This window comes from Ptiloglossa arizonensis, chromosome 6 (genome assembly GCF_051014685.1).
Source record: "Ptiloglossa arizonensis isolate GNS036 chromosome 6, iyPtiAriz1_principal, whole genome shotgun sequence".
NCBI lineage: Eukaryota > Metazoa > Arthropoda > Insecta > Hymenoptera > Colletidae > Ptiloglossa > Ptiloglossa arizonensis.
In genome coordinates this window covers 17,660,840-17,678,948 of record NC_135053.1, presented here as the reverse complement: position 1 = coordinate 17,678,948, position 18,109 = coordinate 17,660,840, and the positions used below count along the sequence as shown (strand labels likewise).

The 18,109-nt window shown below is 40.5% G+C and overlaps 1 protein-coding gene across 6 annotated transcripts in view; it reads right to left on the bottom strand.

Moving 5' to 3' along the window:
* Acxd (Adenylyl cyclase X D) overlaps positions 1-17,225 on the bottom strand; it is a 36,969-nt gene extending 19,744 nt beyond the window's left edge. Inside the window, exons 1-3 of one of the 6 annotated variants that reach the window (XM_076313471.1) lie at positions 16,778-17,225; positions 15,786-16,283; positions 8,924-9,525 (exon numbers count right to left, since the gene is read on the bottom strand). In XM_076313471.1, the coding sequence (XP_076169586.1) occupies positions 8,924-9,034 (111 nt within the window). In that variant the 5' untranslated portion in view covers positions 9,035-9,525; positions 15,786-16,283; positions 16,778-17,225. Of the gene's footprint in view, positions 1-1,386; positions 1,672-8,923; positions 9,526-12,278; positions 12,397-15,785; positions 16,284-16,660; positions 16,712-16,777 lie in introns of those variants that run through there. The other 5 variants (XM_076313466.1, XM_076313467.1, XM_076313468.1 and 2 more) reach the window with 5 other exon arrangements.
* Between the last annotated feature and the right edge of the window lie 884 nt (positions 17,226-18,109).

Sequence of the window (18,109 nt, the reverse complement as noted above, 5' to 3'; positions counted from 1 at the left end):
CGAAGGTGGCAACAGCCTCAACATTGAACCTAGAATTGATTTTTGGGTATGTTTCATCGGACAACGTAATCCTAAGAACCAATTCGAGACTATTGTCTCCTGGAGGAGACGTTGGTTAGTAGTTGAGTTAGTTCGATTACAGAAAACTTCTACATCCTTCTGTCGAAGCAGAAGAAGCGCAGGTGTGCCTAGTTGGAATCGGTACAGGTGAAAGGGTCACAGAAGTTAATCCAGATACATAATTCACTGTTTCGACCACAACCTAAAAATAGAATCCCCTCCTGCGTCCCACAAAACAGCATGGTCGAAGGAACCAATCGAGAACTATTGTTCTTTGGAGGAGTGCAGGTGTGACCAGTCACGATCGATGCTGGTACAAGGTTCATAATAATTACTCCGACTATAGAAGTCATTATTTTGATAACGGTCTTAAAATAGAAACTGAAGAATTCTACCTTCGTCCGGTCTATCGAACTAGAAGTACAAGTGTGTTTAGTCGCAACGAGTGCAGGGTACAATACACGCAGAAATTAAACCGGCTAGAAAATTTATTGTTCGGAGAACAACAACCGGAGAAAATGGAATCCCGAGCGGACGTATCTTCTGCGTCCTCGATTCTACTCGAGCATTGTTTCTAGAAATATAAATGTTCACCGTTTCGATGACCTGAAAATCGAACCTCGAAACTTGCACCTGTCCTCGGTTCTGTCAAACCAGAAACACGGTCACTCGTAGGGTACAAAGTTCCCAAGAATACGACAATCTCGATAAAATGGAATCTCGAGTGTCCTACTTTCTCTACAATCCCATCGATCTATTATCAGACACGAATTAATCGCTAATAATTAATCCAGAAAATTCACCGCTTCGACAACCTCAAAATAGAACCTCGAGTGCCCTACCTCCTCCAATTCTATCAATCCGCGACCAATCACGAGTTCAAGGTACAAATCTCCCCGAGAATCAATCCACGGAAAAAATCACCGATTCGACGATCTTAAAATCGAACCTCGAAAGTTGCACCCATCCTCGGTTCTGCCGAACTACGAATACAGTCACACGCAGGATGCAAACATCGCCAAGAATCGATTCACGAAATCACCGATTCGGAAACCTTCGTAAAATGGAACCTCGAATCCCCTACCTTGATACAATCCAATCAATCTACGACCAGTGAACGAGTCCCAGGTACGAATCTTCCCAAGATTGAATCCACAGAACGCAACTATTCGACCAGCTCGTATCTCGAGTGCGTCCCCGATTCTGTAAAATGGTAATCAGGTACACCCAGTCCCGACGACCGCCAGGTGAGAAGACTCGCGAAATCGACTAAAACATTCACTGTCCCGACGACCTGAAAAACGAAGGTATCCACGAGTGTCCTACCTCCTCGGTTCAGCGCGTTCCACGACGTGGCGCAGATCCCATCACGCGTTGGCCCGCGAACGTTATCGGCACATGGTTCACAGAAACTGGTCCCGAATGAAGCCACTGTTTTCGTTGTGAAACGACCTTCGTCGTGTGCGGGTAACCGCCGCGTTGTCCAACGTGCGCGTATCTCCGGCAGTCACCGGCGGTCTGACGGAAAATCGGCGCGTGTGCGCCGGCGGCGACGGCGGCTACCGTGAATTATGGAGCTCGCGAGCCACGATAAAAATCGGAAGGTGTACTACCGCCGGGCGCAGCCGCGCCTCCACCCAAGCGACCGTGTGTGTCCTTTCGTACGGACTCCTACCGTAGAAAAGCACCCAGGCGCCAGCAGCAGAGCCGCCGCCGAGTCGAAACTTTCGATACAACGAGGAGCCTCCTCTCCTCGCGTGCGTTTCGCGCGTGCGTTTTCGTGCATCCGCCGCAGCTCGCGGCGAACCTTTCGGTCCGGCGAATATTGATCTTCAATCTCGAACGCGGCTCCGACCGTCCCTCCCCTACCCCCCTCCCCCTCCCCGCCGCCCCTACGGCTCCGTCTCCTCGTTTCTTCTCTTCACGGTGGCAATTATCATAAGCAAATTATGTCGCGTTGGTCGCCGGTTCTGTTTCGTCGCGGCTGGATCGGGGGACCTCCGTTACTCTCCCTCGATATAAGTGCAACACTTTTATTCGTCGTATCCAACCACGCGGAATCGCGTGAACGGGCTTCGGTGTTTCTCAACCGTTCGACCATCGAACGTTCTCGAGAGAATTTTGTTATTGCGGAAGACGGTATTGTATACCTCGGTATAAGTACAACACTTTATTTGTCGAATCCATGGAATGGTGTAATGGTTTTTAACGGTTCAACTATCGAACGTTCTAGAGAGAATTTTGTTATCGTGGAAGACGGTACTGTGTACCTCGGTATAAGTACAACATTTTATTCGTCGAATCCAGGGAATGGTGTAACGGTTTTTAACGGTTCAACTATCGAACGTTCTCGAGAGAATTTTTTTATCGTGGAAGACGGTATTGTATACCTCGGTATAAGTACAATACTTTATTTGTCGAATCCAGGGAATGGTGTAACGGTTTTTAACGGTTCAACTATCGAACGTTCTAGAGAGAAATTTACTATTGTGAAGAACGGTACTATATACCTCGATATAAGTGCAATACTATAATCGTCGAAACTAACGACGCGGAATCCTCTAACAGTTTTTGGTATTTTTAACGGTTTAACTATCGAACGTTCTCGAGAGAATTTTAGTATTGTGAAGAACGGTACTATATACCTCGATATAAGTGCAACACTTTATACGTCGAATCCACCACCATGAAATGGTGTAACGGTTTAACTATCGAACGTTCTCGAGAGAATTTTTCCATTACGAAGGATGATATTATATCCCTCGATATAAGTACAACACTTTATTCGTCAAAGCCATCGCTACGGAATGGTGCAACGGTTCAACTATCGAACACCACGGAATGATGTAACGGTTTAACTATCGAACGTTCTGGAGAGAATTTTGCCATTGTGAAGAACGGTACTATACCCCTCGATATAAGTACAACACTTTATACTTCGCATCCATCGACGTGGAATGGTGTAACGGTTTTTACCTGTTCAACTATCGAACGTTTTCGAGAGAATTGTACCACCGTGGAAGATGGTACTACGAAGTCCAACTTCCGGTTTCGCGAACGTTCGCGAGAAGGACGCGAGCAAACCGAGTAGAATTTTCGAAATCGATCCACGATGCGGGCTGAACCTTACGATCCTTGAATTCTCAAATCGTCTCAATACTCGTAGAGACATTTATTCAATCTTTCGTCTTCGTTTCTTTTTTCATTAATAATGAAAATACGATAGAATTGTGTACAGTTCGATAGGTGAAATTGCAAACATTTTCAACGCGAACTTCCCGACCCGAATCGAACCTCCATCTTCTCTCCGAGTGAATTCTTAAGATCGAGGTTTGGAAATAAACGTTCAGTAGCATTCGGACACTCGAGATTTTTCGTACACTTTCCTTTTCGGAAAGTAGCGACTTTTCTGTAAAAATCGCGAACTTGGACCCGGTAATTGCGATACGCCATAGTATAGACGATACCCAAGTTATTATTTTTTTTTCTACTCGTCCCAGACAGGGTGACGTGTGGTGCCTAGGCTATATCTGTACGACAGTCTACGCAACAGGGTTGCAGCACGTGGAGTGCTCTGTTACAATAGACCTGTAGTGTTTACACGCGTGAATAAAGGCGCCATTTGCCTACAGGGCTTCCCTTCAGCTGAGGTTGAACATCAACTTGCGTTCTTTCGTTCATATAGAAACAACTGACATCGCTTAACGAGAAACCGGGGTCACGTGTCTCGCGTTTGATACCGCGAGAACTGAATGAAAATTTTGCGATCGTACTATACTAGACAACCGGTGTTTATTTATCGATTATAAGCTTTTTCCTCTACTTATCCAATTAACCGTGGCGTCCGTGTTAACTTGAACAACATTGTCGGCAGATAAGCGAAACAAATCGTAATTGACGACTAAAATAATAAACAACGAAAGGTACGAGGCGTGATGTACAATTTAGAACAGAATCGTTTAGTGTATTTTCGTCAGCGGTCGTAAATTTAAAAAAAAACGAGAAAACGTTTCTCTACAGGTACTGGAACTCTACAGGGTGGCACACGTTTGAAAAATACTAATCTCGAGGACGATGCAATTGCGAATTCGCGAGACGAAATTCAGATGCATCTCGTTCGGGAAAATTTTGTTCAGAGTGAATTAGGGAATGATTAATTTTCAACGAGTCGCGAGCGATCGACGATTATTTTCGAAAAAAAAAAGAGAGAGAGAGAAGGAAAGGGGCAAACGTTCGATACGATATTGTAAATTCTGTAATCGTATAATTCTGGTATGAGTTAATTTTATTGAAAAGCTTCTCAAGTGCGTCTAGACTTGCGAGACTATCTACAGCTGATAAATCCGAATACTATATAAATGTATATTTGTAAAAACAAAGATGAAGATCGACAACGGAATGACGAAATCGAAAACAATCGGAATACCCTCTTCGTGAGTTGAGTATTTACGAGTGAAAACGTGTACACCTATCCAAGACTCGAATTTCCGAAATTTTTTCCATTTTTCGTCAATCGTCGAAAAATCATCGATCAGAAAAAAAGAAAATTGCACGAGTAATGAACGAAAGTCGAAAAATCACGTATCCGACAAATTTAGATCTTATTGCACTGTTCCAATTCATTTCGTATTTAAAAAAGTCGTTTGCATTTACTTGCATCTGTTGCCCAACGTTTATTATTTCTTGTACGGTCACATTTATAAAAACATTAAATACAATACTTCGCCTTAAGATATTCTCTTTAGTGTTCACATTCGAGAGTAAAAAAATTCAAATTTAACAAACACACGGATCCCGTGAATTGGAAAAATGGAAGAAAGTTAAAAGTTCAAAGGTTAATTTTGAATAGATTCTTTTTTCTTTCTAGATCATTTTTCCGTTACAAATTGACAAACTTATCTTTCGTTGCACAATAATCGATTCTTTATCGAAATTGTATAATTTTCGATATTTAACGGATGCAGATTTGTATTTTCCTGAAGAGAAAATGTCAGGTCAGAAAATGAAAACAATTTTTAAGAAAATGAAAACAATTTTAATAAAAATTTATGAATTTTCTCCAGTACGCTTCATATAATACTTGCACCGTTGTGCAGCGGGCCAATAAATTCGTGAATTCTGCATCTCGATCGGCAATATGTGCGATAAAAACGCTTCTCACCGAATCGATATTATTGTGCAACTCGAGAGTCGGGATCTGAAAATATTTAGCATTCCTGTGCCGCGAGATTAGAACCTTCGATAACGCGTTTCGTCGATAACGCTCCGCTGCAAAACGGACACGAAAACTTGCCCTGGATAACGTTCTTCGGAGCAATAATCGTTCTCGCAAAATTAATTATCCCATTTCAGTGAAATTCGCCGGTCAACACCGGAAATTAACCGAAAACAATCGAATAGAAATATTGGATCGATTTGTAAGTTCGTGCGATGAAAAATTCAAGTTTTGTAAACATCGATCACAAATTAATTTACGATATACACCCCAAAGTTATTATCAACTTCTCGAGACGATTGTCGTGGATCATTACGCAGAACAGTTACCAGATTTTCATTAAAAAATTGATCGACTGCAACATGGCTCGTCGTTCGTTGAAAAATTCCCCCTTTCGAATCGAAACAACCATTTTTGTGCTGTTCTATTAACAATATAACCTTCTTCGTGTAGTGTGCAAATATTTCAAGCCGTCTCGATAACTTTGGAACCACGATTAAATTCGCAACAAGCAAAACGTGTCCAAAGATGTTCATTTTTGTCGACTCGACGATTCGTGGTTCTTGTAAAATTTATTACCGGTTTATCACCGATACAGAACCGATAGATGAACGATCGTACGAAAGAAGAATAGAAAAGTTAGAGAACGACGTACGAAGTATAATAACTGGACAATATTATATAATATTGAAAGTTTTTAAACCGAATTTACAACCGATTCGATATTTCCATAGAATTCTTACCGATCGAGCGTAAATATTTCTATAGAATTCTTACCGATCGAGGTTAAATATCTCCATAGAATTCTTACCAATCGAGCCTAAATATTTCCATAGAATTCTTACCGATTGACCCTAAATATTTCCATAGAAATCTTACCGATCGAGCCTAAATACTATATTTCCATAGAATTCTTACCAATTGAGTGTAAATATTTTCGTAGAATTCTTATCGATCACGCATAAATATTTCCATAGGATTTTTACCAATCGAGCCTAAATATTTCCATAGAATTCTTACCGATTGACCCTAAATATTTCCATAGAATTCTTACCGATCGAGTATAAATATTTCCATAGAATTCTTCTCAATCACGAATAAATATTTCCATAGAATTCTTCTCGATCGCGAATAAATATTTCCATAGAATTCTTCTCAATCACGAATAAATATTTCCCCAGAATTCTTACCGATCGAGCCTAAACATTTCCATAGAATTCTTACCGATCGAGCGTAAATATTTTCGTAGAATTCTTATCGATCAATCATAAATATTTCCGTAGTATCCTTACCGATAGAGCATAAATATTTCCGTAGAATTCCTACCGATCGCGAAAAAAATATTTCCGTGTATTCATCGGTTAATCCCCGTAACGCCGATTTAAAGATCCGATCAGCACGATATCAACTCGCTTCCACGCATACGGATTATGGTGAAGGACGCCGATCGAGATTGAATAAGTCTTTTTTCTGTCGGCGGTTATCGAGGCGTGTTGTTGATACAAGCTCTGTTACGTTGCAACAAATAGACCGTTCTCGCAATCTTCGCGCCGCGATTCTTTTCCCCCCTCTCCATCCCACCCCTTTTTTTTTTTTTTTATTTCACGCGATCCACTCGCGTTGGAAAATAAGAAGGAAACACACTCGTAACGTCCCCAATTGCTCCGCGAATTTTTCACCGTCGCGCGAGCAATCGAAAGTCGCCGAGATATCGACGATCAAGTGCAATTTCGCGGAAATCTCCTCTTCAACGGTAACGAGATACCGGCGACGTTTCTTAACGTCTACACCGATGCCCTCGTAGCCTTATTTTCTAACATTATCCTTATAATCTAATTATCGTTCCGGATGGAATGTTTCCTCAAAGAGTGTGCGAAATATCGCTAAACGGTATTGATCGACGACAAAAAAAAATGAAGTAAAAAAAAAAAAAAGTTACACTCATCGAGACGACACAGAACCGAAAACAGGTTGACGAGAAAAGAGAAGAGAAGAAGAAAGAAAAAAAAACAAATAAAACAAATAAAACGGAGGAATAATTCGCGATGGACAATCGACCGGGACGAAATGGAAAAAAGGAATGTAACACGGTTTCGAGTGCGAAGTGGGCCGGTCTAGTGACCAATTAGAACGCGTTATCGTGTCGTTGGAAACTGTTAACACGGTGGCCGTGACGATAGAACAAAATCTTCGGGTTTCTTTTTCTTTTTTTCACCATCGTTGTAACATCGGTGATTTTTTTCTTTTTCTTTTTTTTTGTTTGTTCGTGAACGACGTCCTCCAGCTAGGTTCACTGTCAAGGATCTTTCGACTGCGAAGTGACTCGTAAACAACTTATCCACGGGTTTAAGTCGCACCATAAACTGCTTAACGCGTTAGTCATTATCGTAGCGATTAAAACGGTCGCGCGTACCTGCCCCTTTTCCGCTCGAAACGCTCCCGCGTGTTTCCATTTAGGAGCGTTTTGTTTGTTTATCGGATAACCACCGAATAAAAACCTCGATCTCGAACCTGAGTGACCATAGTCGAGATACGAGTGTACGACTGACCGGAATTCGAAGCCCTTGGAACAATAATTCGACGATTTCGGTAAGCACTCCTATCGAGAAAATGGCTGATATTTATAGGTGTATATATGTATATATATATGCATATATTTATAGATACATTATTTCTTTTTTTATCGTCTCTTATCTTTCCTTACTTAAACAGTCGCACCGATCAACGAAAACGGGTCTTTTGATTGTACCTACTTTTTAATTTTTTTTTTTTCTTTTCGTGTTACAAGTGCATCCAGGAAATAGTCGAAACGTAGTTTCTTTAATTTTCCTATATTCGTACGTTTCTGGATGCATTATTCTTTTTTATTCTCTTTTATCTCTTATTTTTCTTGCTTGAATCGTCCCTACAATTTTGATTGAAAGTTTGATGGGAAAAAATATGAACGATTTGTTTCAATTTTTTTTAAAAACAAAACCGAGCACATCGAATGGGAACTCAGCCTACTTTGCAACCCACGAATCTGACTTCCCTCTAGAACCTCGATTATTTCGGTACATGAAATTACATTGGAAATTAGAAACGAACGACAATTGGAACTTGCAAATTTTCGTACTACTACAGAAACGAGATAAAATAAATATTTCCCCGGTTAATTTACCGTACCCTGTTTACCTAGGCTCGAATAGTGAATCGGTCTTATAAAAATTGTAAACACACGTCCAGAAATATATCGTGAAAGATCATTGCATAATTTCCCAAATACAGATACATAACATACACCTGCGAATATATATCGTACACCGTTGAAATTATTGACTCCGAAAACACAAACGTCCTACCAGCAAGTTCAAAAGAAAAAAAAAACAAAAAAAATCTCTCTCTTTTTATTTCCATTCCCTATCCTTATACGTATACACGAACCAATGCACGAATTTCTAAATGCAAACCGTCGTTGGTCACCGAGACTCGATTACTTCCGGTGTCTCGCGAATATGCATTCGATCGAGTCGCACACTTGCGTACGATCTCTCTCACCGACGAATCGGTTCGAATCGAATGATCAAAGAGTTCCTCTCGGAGGAGTAGGAAGAAGAGCAAAAAAAAAACAAACAAAAACAAAAGAAAAAAAAAAGTAAAAAAACTTACTCTCAAGCTGGACCAGGTCCCCTCGTCGAGATACTTCGGCGAGACGATCCCTCCCTCCTCCCTCATCTGGAGGGAATTCAAGGACGCTCGTGTGACCAGTTCCATGTCCATTTCGCGGGACAGTGTCCTCGTGGCGGGATCAGAGGGACGACTCGATCGACGACCACGACCTCGTGGCTGCACGATCCATCGCGGCTACGATCCACGATCGGACTGATCGTACGTGTAAATGACTCACCCCGTAGCCGGTGACCGAACGAAGCGCGTTCTGTCGCGCCGGGCTGCGCGACACTACCGTTAGTGCAACGCTTTATCGTGATAAGGGAAATGGGCCACTCTGGATGCTTCCCTTGCCCCCCCACCACCGCGCTCAGCCCCGTTTCCCCCGTTCGTACGCGTCCCAACGCGCACGGTCACGTTTTTCCCCGTGTCTACGCGTCGTAAGACGCCCGAACGAACGGTCCCTCGGTCGTCGCGCGGGTTCGCGGGTTTCCGGCCGCGGTCGCCATGATGGTCCCTTTAACCAGGCCCGTTCCTCCCTCGTGCGTCGTCGGACAGCTACGTCGAACGGTTGCGCGTCGGTGTCCGTGGATCGCTCACCACTGAAAGTAAAACGGGAGACACAAGGCGTTTTAATACGGCGCGTCGACACTGAAACTACAAAAGTGATCGTTCCAGTCGTTTCGAATTCCTTTTTAAAGTTACTCGATTATTATCGGAGTGTTGCATGGAATATGAATAAATTAATACTTCTTTGGTTCTACTGAAGATACGTACAAAATTCGGTAGACGTAGTGTAAATAGTGTTCTTGGGATCTAAAACTACCAAAGAGTAGCTTTGGGTCTTATTTGGGTCTCATTTGGGTCTCGTTTGAACAGTTTTGAATTCCTTTTTAAAGTTACTCGATTATTATCGGAGTGTTTGCATGGAATATGAATAAATTAATTCTTCTTTGGTTCTACTTAAGAAGATACGTACAAAATTCGGTAGAAATAGTGTAAATAGTGTTCTTGGGATCTAAAACTACCAAAGAGTAGCTTTGGGTCTTATCTGGGTCTCATTTGGGTCTCGTTTGAACAGTTTTGAATTCCTTTTTAAAGTTACTCGATCATTATCGGCGTGTTTGCATGGAATATTTACAAATCAATTTTTCCCTGGTTCTACTTTCAAAGATACGTACGAAATCCGATAGAAATAATTTAAATAATGTTCTCGAGACTGAAAACCACGAGAGAGGTCATTCGATACGTTTCGAATTTCTTTTTCGAAGTTACTCAGTCATCGACAATCATTTTTCCGTGCAATCGTTCGGTGACGATTATTGGAATAAAAAATCAAAGCGTCGCGTGTAATTGCGCGCGGAGTTTCTCAACAATGGCGGCGCGATTACTCGAGTAGCTGGCCACGTTTCGAGTGCATCGCGCGATGCAAATTGATCTCGGAACGAGCTCTCGCGAGACAGGTCCAAATCGTCGATCAGATATCGCGGATCCGAATTCCACGAACGATTTCGCGAACTTTATACGCGACCCTCGTTGCAATTAATTTCTATTTGATCGTTGCAGAGAATCGGACGAGCGTTGAGGGTAGTTTTATCTCAACGAGGTTTATTTCCTTTTTGGGACCATTGTTACCGATTTTAGCAGTCACGAAACCGCCCGAAATACCGATTACCTCATTCCGTGTAAGCGATCCTCCAATTATTTCGTACGTTCGAGCCACGAGGACGGTGTCCACGAGTTATTTAAGGAGTTCGAGCGTGGACTTACTGACATTCGATTTAACGACATCGAACGATATATTAGAGATAATTTTTTTTTTTTACGAAACATACAACAATTTTTCTTTTATTTAAATTTTGACGAATCGATGCTCCTTTCAAGCGGAGAATGTAATCAGAGAGGAAAACTCCCGGGTGTAATCCAACGTTTTAGACTAATGGGGCCCGAGGACCCCCCACAAGGGAACACGGAAGAGATTCTTCAATGGGGAAAAAACACGGATAAAGTCCCGCGACGACGTTCGCGCGTTATATCATCATGAAATTTAATTATTATGACGGTTACCTCCGTGTCGTGGTATTTAAAATAACTCACTAACGAGTACGTGTCGATGTCCTTGAAGCGGTTATATATACCTCGTGCCTTACTTAACAAACGCAGCATATTTGAATTTTCGTTCGGGGAAATTTTACGAACGCGTTGTTTATCGGTGTACGCGTAGCGCGGGGAATTTCGTTTGTTTATCGATGTTCGTGAAAATTCTTCAACGAGGATTTTTCTCGAATCTTTCGAAGGGAATTTATGATAAATCGATTTCGATGGAAGAACCACGCGAAAAGAAATTTGAAAAGATTTGCAAAACCTAAGGTTCATCGATTGTATTTTTGTTGACTTGGTACGGATGGAAAACGTTCGATGTGTGAGGTAAGTGCAAGAATGGCGCAAATGTGTTATTCATAGAAACTTGTAGCTGGTTTAACGGTATTTGTTATTATGACGGATGACTTTCTCTGTCGGATTCACGCTCGATGCATATTCACTGAAACCGGTTCGTACGTTTCGAACGACTACTTTTGTTATTTTTTTTCTTTTCATTTTTTTCTCTTAAGAACGTCAAGTACCATCGAAGCGAACAAGTTCGGAAACCGTGATTCATTCCTCGCTCGATCTTGATCCATGGCTTGTACCCCGTTAATTTCGCGACATTGAGATCCGTATCTCACGACCGTGACTCAAGTTTTGTACAATGGCACGCAACTGATACGAATCTTAAAACAGGAGAGAAGATCGCGACGAAGCCGATAGTTCGTACTCGTTACATTGTACGAAAGACGAATGGTTCCACGATCGTTAACTGTACGTTTACCCGTGAACCGAGCGAAATCGAAAAGGGAAATCAAAATAATTTTTAATTCACCTAATTCGAACCGCGATAGCTTCAACAGCTCGAGTTTCGTTTCACGGTCCAGAAATTCGTTTGGGAAATATCCCGTGTGGGTAAAAATACCAACTTTCGGCGCTTCGATTGAAATAAATGTAACGAATTGCAAACTGAATTGCATAACTTTATCACCAGCTCCCGGAGCGGCTATTTTCTTTTTTGAAAATTTTTTTTAACAACTCGGTAGAGTATTGTACAGAATCGAAGGTACAAATCGGTCCAGAATAGACTGAAGAATTCCAGGACACTCGTAACCTTTCTTGGATAAGAAATGGTAAAAAAAGGGAGGAAATTTAGAAAGAAGAAAAAAAATATTCCGTGTCACGTTTCCCGTTATTGCCATCGAGTGTGAAAGTGACATTTTACGGGCAACTGGTCGGTCATTGTGTCTAACGTGTCACGGTTGAGTACCTCTTGCTGCCGGAAATAATGTGTGCATCGATGAATTAAACCCCTTGTCAATAAGCGTGAACTTGCTTTTATTTGCTACGAGATATTCACCCCGTGAACGTTTCAGTGTTGCACCAATTTCAATTGCAAACACTTGGCCATCGGAGTAATGCCAATTGCGAGACTTTCGGAGCGATTAATGCGCAATCTCTTGTATCTAACGTTGTTCGAGGATTACGCTACGATGACGGTATTGTAGCTTTATCACAAATCCAGGAACACATTTGATTGGATGATCGAGTGGCGTTCGGCTTCGAGGGTCTTCGTTTCTCGCACTGTGGAGAACAACAAATTAGTAGGTAAAGAGAATGGTAGGGGAAAAAATTACTAGGTGAAAAGAAAAGTATTATCAATTTAAGGAAAAAATTAGTAGGTGAAAAGAAAAGTATTTTCAATTTAAGGAAGAAATTAGTAGGTGAGAAGAAAAGTATTTTCAATTTAAGGAAGAAATTAGTAGGTGAAAAGAAAAGTATTTTCACTTTAGGGAAGAAGAAATTAATAGGTAAAAAGGAAAGTATTCCCACTTTGGGGAAAAATTTAGTAGATAAAAAAAAAGATATTCCCACTTAAGAGGAAAAGAAATTAGTAGGTAAAGAGAAAGATATTCCCACTTTAGGGGGAAAATAAACTTTTTGTTTTAATTTTGTTTTCTTGTAACGTAGTATCCAAAGAACCTATTTCTAAAATCTTACTAATTGACGAAATATCAAAGTTACGATTTTTTGGGGGGAAACATGGATCGTCGATCGAAAGAAAAGTATAGCAGACCATTAGAAGCCCTCGAATGCGTCTTTCTTGAAATCATGTTTCTCGAATTGGCTGCTATGATATCTTAAAGTAGATGTTCTTTTACCTTCCTGGAATTATATAAATAGCTACACCGATTCGTTTTTAATCACCCACCAAAATAAAAAAAGGTAATGATAAAAATTAAAAATGGAACTCACATGACCGCCATTATGATAAAATACATTTGATTTAATTTTTACGGCTCGGAAGATAACTATAGATATACTGATTATTTTTTGTTTGGTTTGTTTATTCCAGACCGATGCCTTGATCGTTGCAACCATGAAAAATGACACGTTATAGGAATTGTATTATAACTTTGATTATAATAAAGATATAATCGTTTGAAATTTACACTGCGTTACCGCCAGCATGCCTAAAACCACGGGGAAAATACCAAAGTTTTCATTTCAAAGTTGTATAAAAATTATTTAGGTTAAAGTACGCTTAAAATCAAATTTTCAAAGTGAGAATACTCCCTCAAATCGATCATCGGATCTCTGTCAAATATACGTTTGCAAGTGCCCTCGATCGATTGGTTACAAAATTGCGCAATCCAGCAGCCAACATTAGCAGCTAGTTTCATCACGGATCGGGTGATAGTCGGTATCAATGCGTCCTCAAACCCCGGATTACTCTATTGCATTGTAATCCAGAAGCCAGTGTTGCAATTAACCTTATCGGGGATTTGAGGATACTCCACGTTCTAAAGATACCGAGGATAATCGGTATCGTTGCAACTTCAGACTCCTGATCAGGTTGAAACGATGTTTTCCCAATAGAACGCAACTCGGGGAAGCACCGCGCCGTATCGTCGTGGATTTTCGTCGAAAGGAACGAACAATTGCCGAATATAAACGAATTAAACAATGAACAAGTTATACGAACGATTCGCCTACGCGAAAAGAATTTTGTAGCGCGAGTATCATAACCAACGATTCCAAGACCTAACGCCCTCTTTCCCCCTCACCGCGAACCACCGTCTCACAGACGTTTTTTAATCGTCGAATCTTAATCACATCCTGCGTTCGCTCTTTCGTATGCGAGTGACGACCCAGACATACTCGTAACGCCCTCCCCCGATAATTTCAACCACCCAAAACCGATCGATCGATTAAGCTAATGACACTTGGGGAAAGGATACGATTGGCCTGTTTGTCTCGGGATGTTTTCGCGTCGATAGGTGATGCGCGAAGAAACGAATCAATTATTACACCGTTGAACATAATTAGAGGATCAGTTGCACGTGTGACTTCATCGCTCGTGAAGGTATTCGACACCTCGGTAACACCGAACGCTACGATATTGCTTATATCGACCGATTAAATTGCTGTGTAAATCTAAGAGAAAAATCGAACCGATCGACTCGATTAACAAAGCGTAATTATCTCAGGAACGAAAATGAACTATCATAGTTTCTCGTGCACATCGTGTGTACGTAAATTTCATCCAGTTTCGTTGGAAATTGCACGGCTTCAAAATAACCGGATTATTTTGGATTATAGTCGGGACAACATCAATTGACCTCTCAAGGTTACCAATGGTCTACTCTTACTACGTCTTATCTAGAAGAAATACAATGGTTGCTCGTAGTGACGTTGACTGGTCGATATTCCCTGCAGCGAAGGCATTCAATTTTGTTCGATGTATATTTCATAACGATCTTTGCTCGTACACGTGTATAATTATTCAAACGAGTTTACATATCCGGAAAGACGAGAATTGTATTTTCATAAAACGTTTTTATTCCTTTTGACTGTTTCCCAGTTGCAGGATTCATGTTCTGAATTACGAATAATAATTTTCTTACTAATTGCATTTCGAACAATTCATCGCAAATAGAACTCGAAGGGAACGTTAAAAGTCTCGAGGTGCTTCATCGATCAAATATTTGGCACAACCGTCAATGATCGCCTGATAATCGCATTCTTAGATTAACAACCAAATAATCGAGCGATCGACCAAATTACGCAATTAACCGAGCCGCACTATTAATTATCATGGAAAAAATCAGTGTTTTTGATTTTACAATTGAGCAAAAAAAATCGTTACGATATTAGATTGGATAAATGCAATCTGAGAATCGATCATTAATAATGTAGTAAAAGAAAGCAGCGTTTAAATTCACTTAGTGGTTGTCCGTAAAATTCTCCCACAAAAAAATAATAATAATACTAGTAAAAATAATACCATAGTATCACAAATCGTATACGTATTATCCGATTTCGAATAATCGAATAAAACATAGGTTATGCGAGGTATCTTCAATCTGACATGTCTATTCTTACACCAATAATTTTCTCAGAAGATATTCGGAATTTTAAGTCTTCGACGATTGAACGCGTAATATTTCATCGAAATCATTCGTAATATCAATAATCGATTTCATATTTAATACATTTTTCATACGAAAGGGTTATGTTTCGATTCGCGCTGTCCCGCGCTAATTTTGTCAATCTGAACACATTAGCATCGAAGATAACGAGCGCGAAGAAAGATGGACACGCATATAGAAAATCGACTAGAGCGCCAGTGAGTTCGATAAGACACCTGTCTCCGCTAATAAACAAAGAAATCGAATATTTGAATAGCTGATGATAGTCTCAGGAACGATTATCGCTTTGTGGGAATTTTTATTTCCTTTTTTACATTTCGTAAACAGAACTGACGATCACTCACCGAAATCACCAATATTATGTCATCCCCGTCGTGTTCGTAATTTCCGCCAAACTGTCCACTATAGCGCGCACGGTGTACGGTTTCCACTATGTAGACACGTTGCTCGGACTATTGGTCGGTAGATCGGACGATTTAGCCGCGGTGAGCGGTCGCGCGCAATAAACCACTTTCGTCTGACGAAACTTTCCACTAGCGATATCTCCGTGAAGCATAGTAAGCTCGACAGGTACAGAACCGAGCCACGGACTATGGGTCGTACACCTACGGCTCCTTTTCGATTCGAGTCATGGTGGAGATCCCAAGGACGCCTGCCAGCATCAAGAACTCGATATGCGTGCACGCACAGGGTGTCAGAAAATTCGAGTGTGTCGCTCCTTGATGTTTCGAAGCCTGTTAAGCGTCGTAGCACGTTCCTCAATACTTATAGCCATATATATTTTGTTCGTCGATAACGATTCACGCGAGGCAGCGGTCGATTGGGAAATTTTCGTGGTAACGCTGAAATTGGAAAGTTCGAAGTTGCAGGATTAAATTTTTCACATGCCCGATATTCGTAGGTGGATTCTCAATCGACGGAAATAAAGGTGCATTTTACGATCGATAGATCGTATTCACGTGTAAATCGAACGTTTCTATACGTAAACAGAAAGGCACATAAATACTCGGTTATTTCGAGACAGATCGATATTTAGATTTCAGAACATCCGGTTCCGATAATTCTTCCCGCTCGTTTGTCGGCGCGTTGTATCGCGAAAGTGATCTGTACTTATGCAATTCGCGTAGCAGACATTCCTGTTATTTTCAAATACGAAAATTATGATTGTAACGAAACGAATGACCAGCGGCAGCGGGGGACGGAACTATTTGTGAATTACTTTTTGTTCTTAAAAGGTATTTCAATCGGAAAGCGTAGTGGAGTTTCGATACACCGTGTATGCAGGCGCGTATACCTGTAGGTAATACACACGTTCGATCGTCGATGACTAACTCACCCGGCTCAATGGCACGAAAAGAACCTCGACAAGTTTTATGACTTCCTCGTCTCGCTGTCGGAAGGTCATCGATCGTAAGGTTCGTATCTTTCGACGATTCACAAAAACTGATCGTATCATCTGGTCGTGGAACTCATTGCGACGCTACACGTATACGGAACACTTTCTCCAAACGTGCTGCACGCTTCGTAGGAAGTGTACTTCATATTTGAATCCTGATACGTAGAGGTAGATACGTATGCGGACGTCCTCTTGTTAAGGATCGTTTCGATCACGCGTTACGTCAAGTCGGTTCGGTCGATAACGACGAATTCCGTTTTCCTCGTTCGAGTGCATACATTTAGGTTACTTTGTAATCCCGCGCTTTTTACGCATGTAATGTCCACGTAATAATACAACTCTTGTAAAACCTAACCACATGATTGTAGTCGTGTTATTATTGTTAAGCATCGATACTAGATTAGGATTGCTATTCTTTGGATATACACCGACTGACACGTACTGTATTTTCTTCAGAACGTTGATTCTATAGTTGATTAATGTCATGCTTGAATACTTTTATTGCAAAGTACATGTGTACATCTACGATAAATCAATTTCGTCGATAACGATGAAATCTACTATATATTTACAAATATTCAATTTGTACTCTAATGTGACAGTAAATGGGCTTAAGTAATTTAATCTTTGTCCTCTTTCTCACTATTTTATTAAGTTTTATTTATTTCTTATTATTTATTTGACACATATTTTACACGAAAAAAAAGTTGCAATCCAAATGGTTCGATGGCTCGAGCACAGTTATTACACTTGAAATACGCCCATCATTAACACGAAGAGTAACGCCTAAAGTATGCTATTACTTTGGGTTCTTTCTATTTTTTCTATTTTTTCTATTTTTACCAAACACTTTTTTCACAATTATAATTTATCATAAATTTTCACGTGTACACAATTCAAAATAAAGTTTAGTAGTAGTAATCGAAATAATATATGTCATGTAATACTTATTCGAATTGAACACGTTTTCTTCTAACACCGTTAGAACACACTGTTTGTAAAAAGTCAGTAAAAGAAAAATTGTGGATAAACCGGCGTTTCCTTAAATAATTCCTTATTCCTTTTTCTATAAGTATGTAAAAAGAATTGTATTTTTGGTTGGTCACGAGATTGAATACATTCAGTTTAGGAGACGATATTCCGACAATTCTCTAAAAACACGATGAACAATGAGTTATCACGTGTTACAAGATAAAATATCGATAGCATCATCCGACCGCAGATGAGATATAGACACAGATGAGAGTAGACATTTCATCTTTGGGAGTTGGT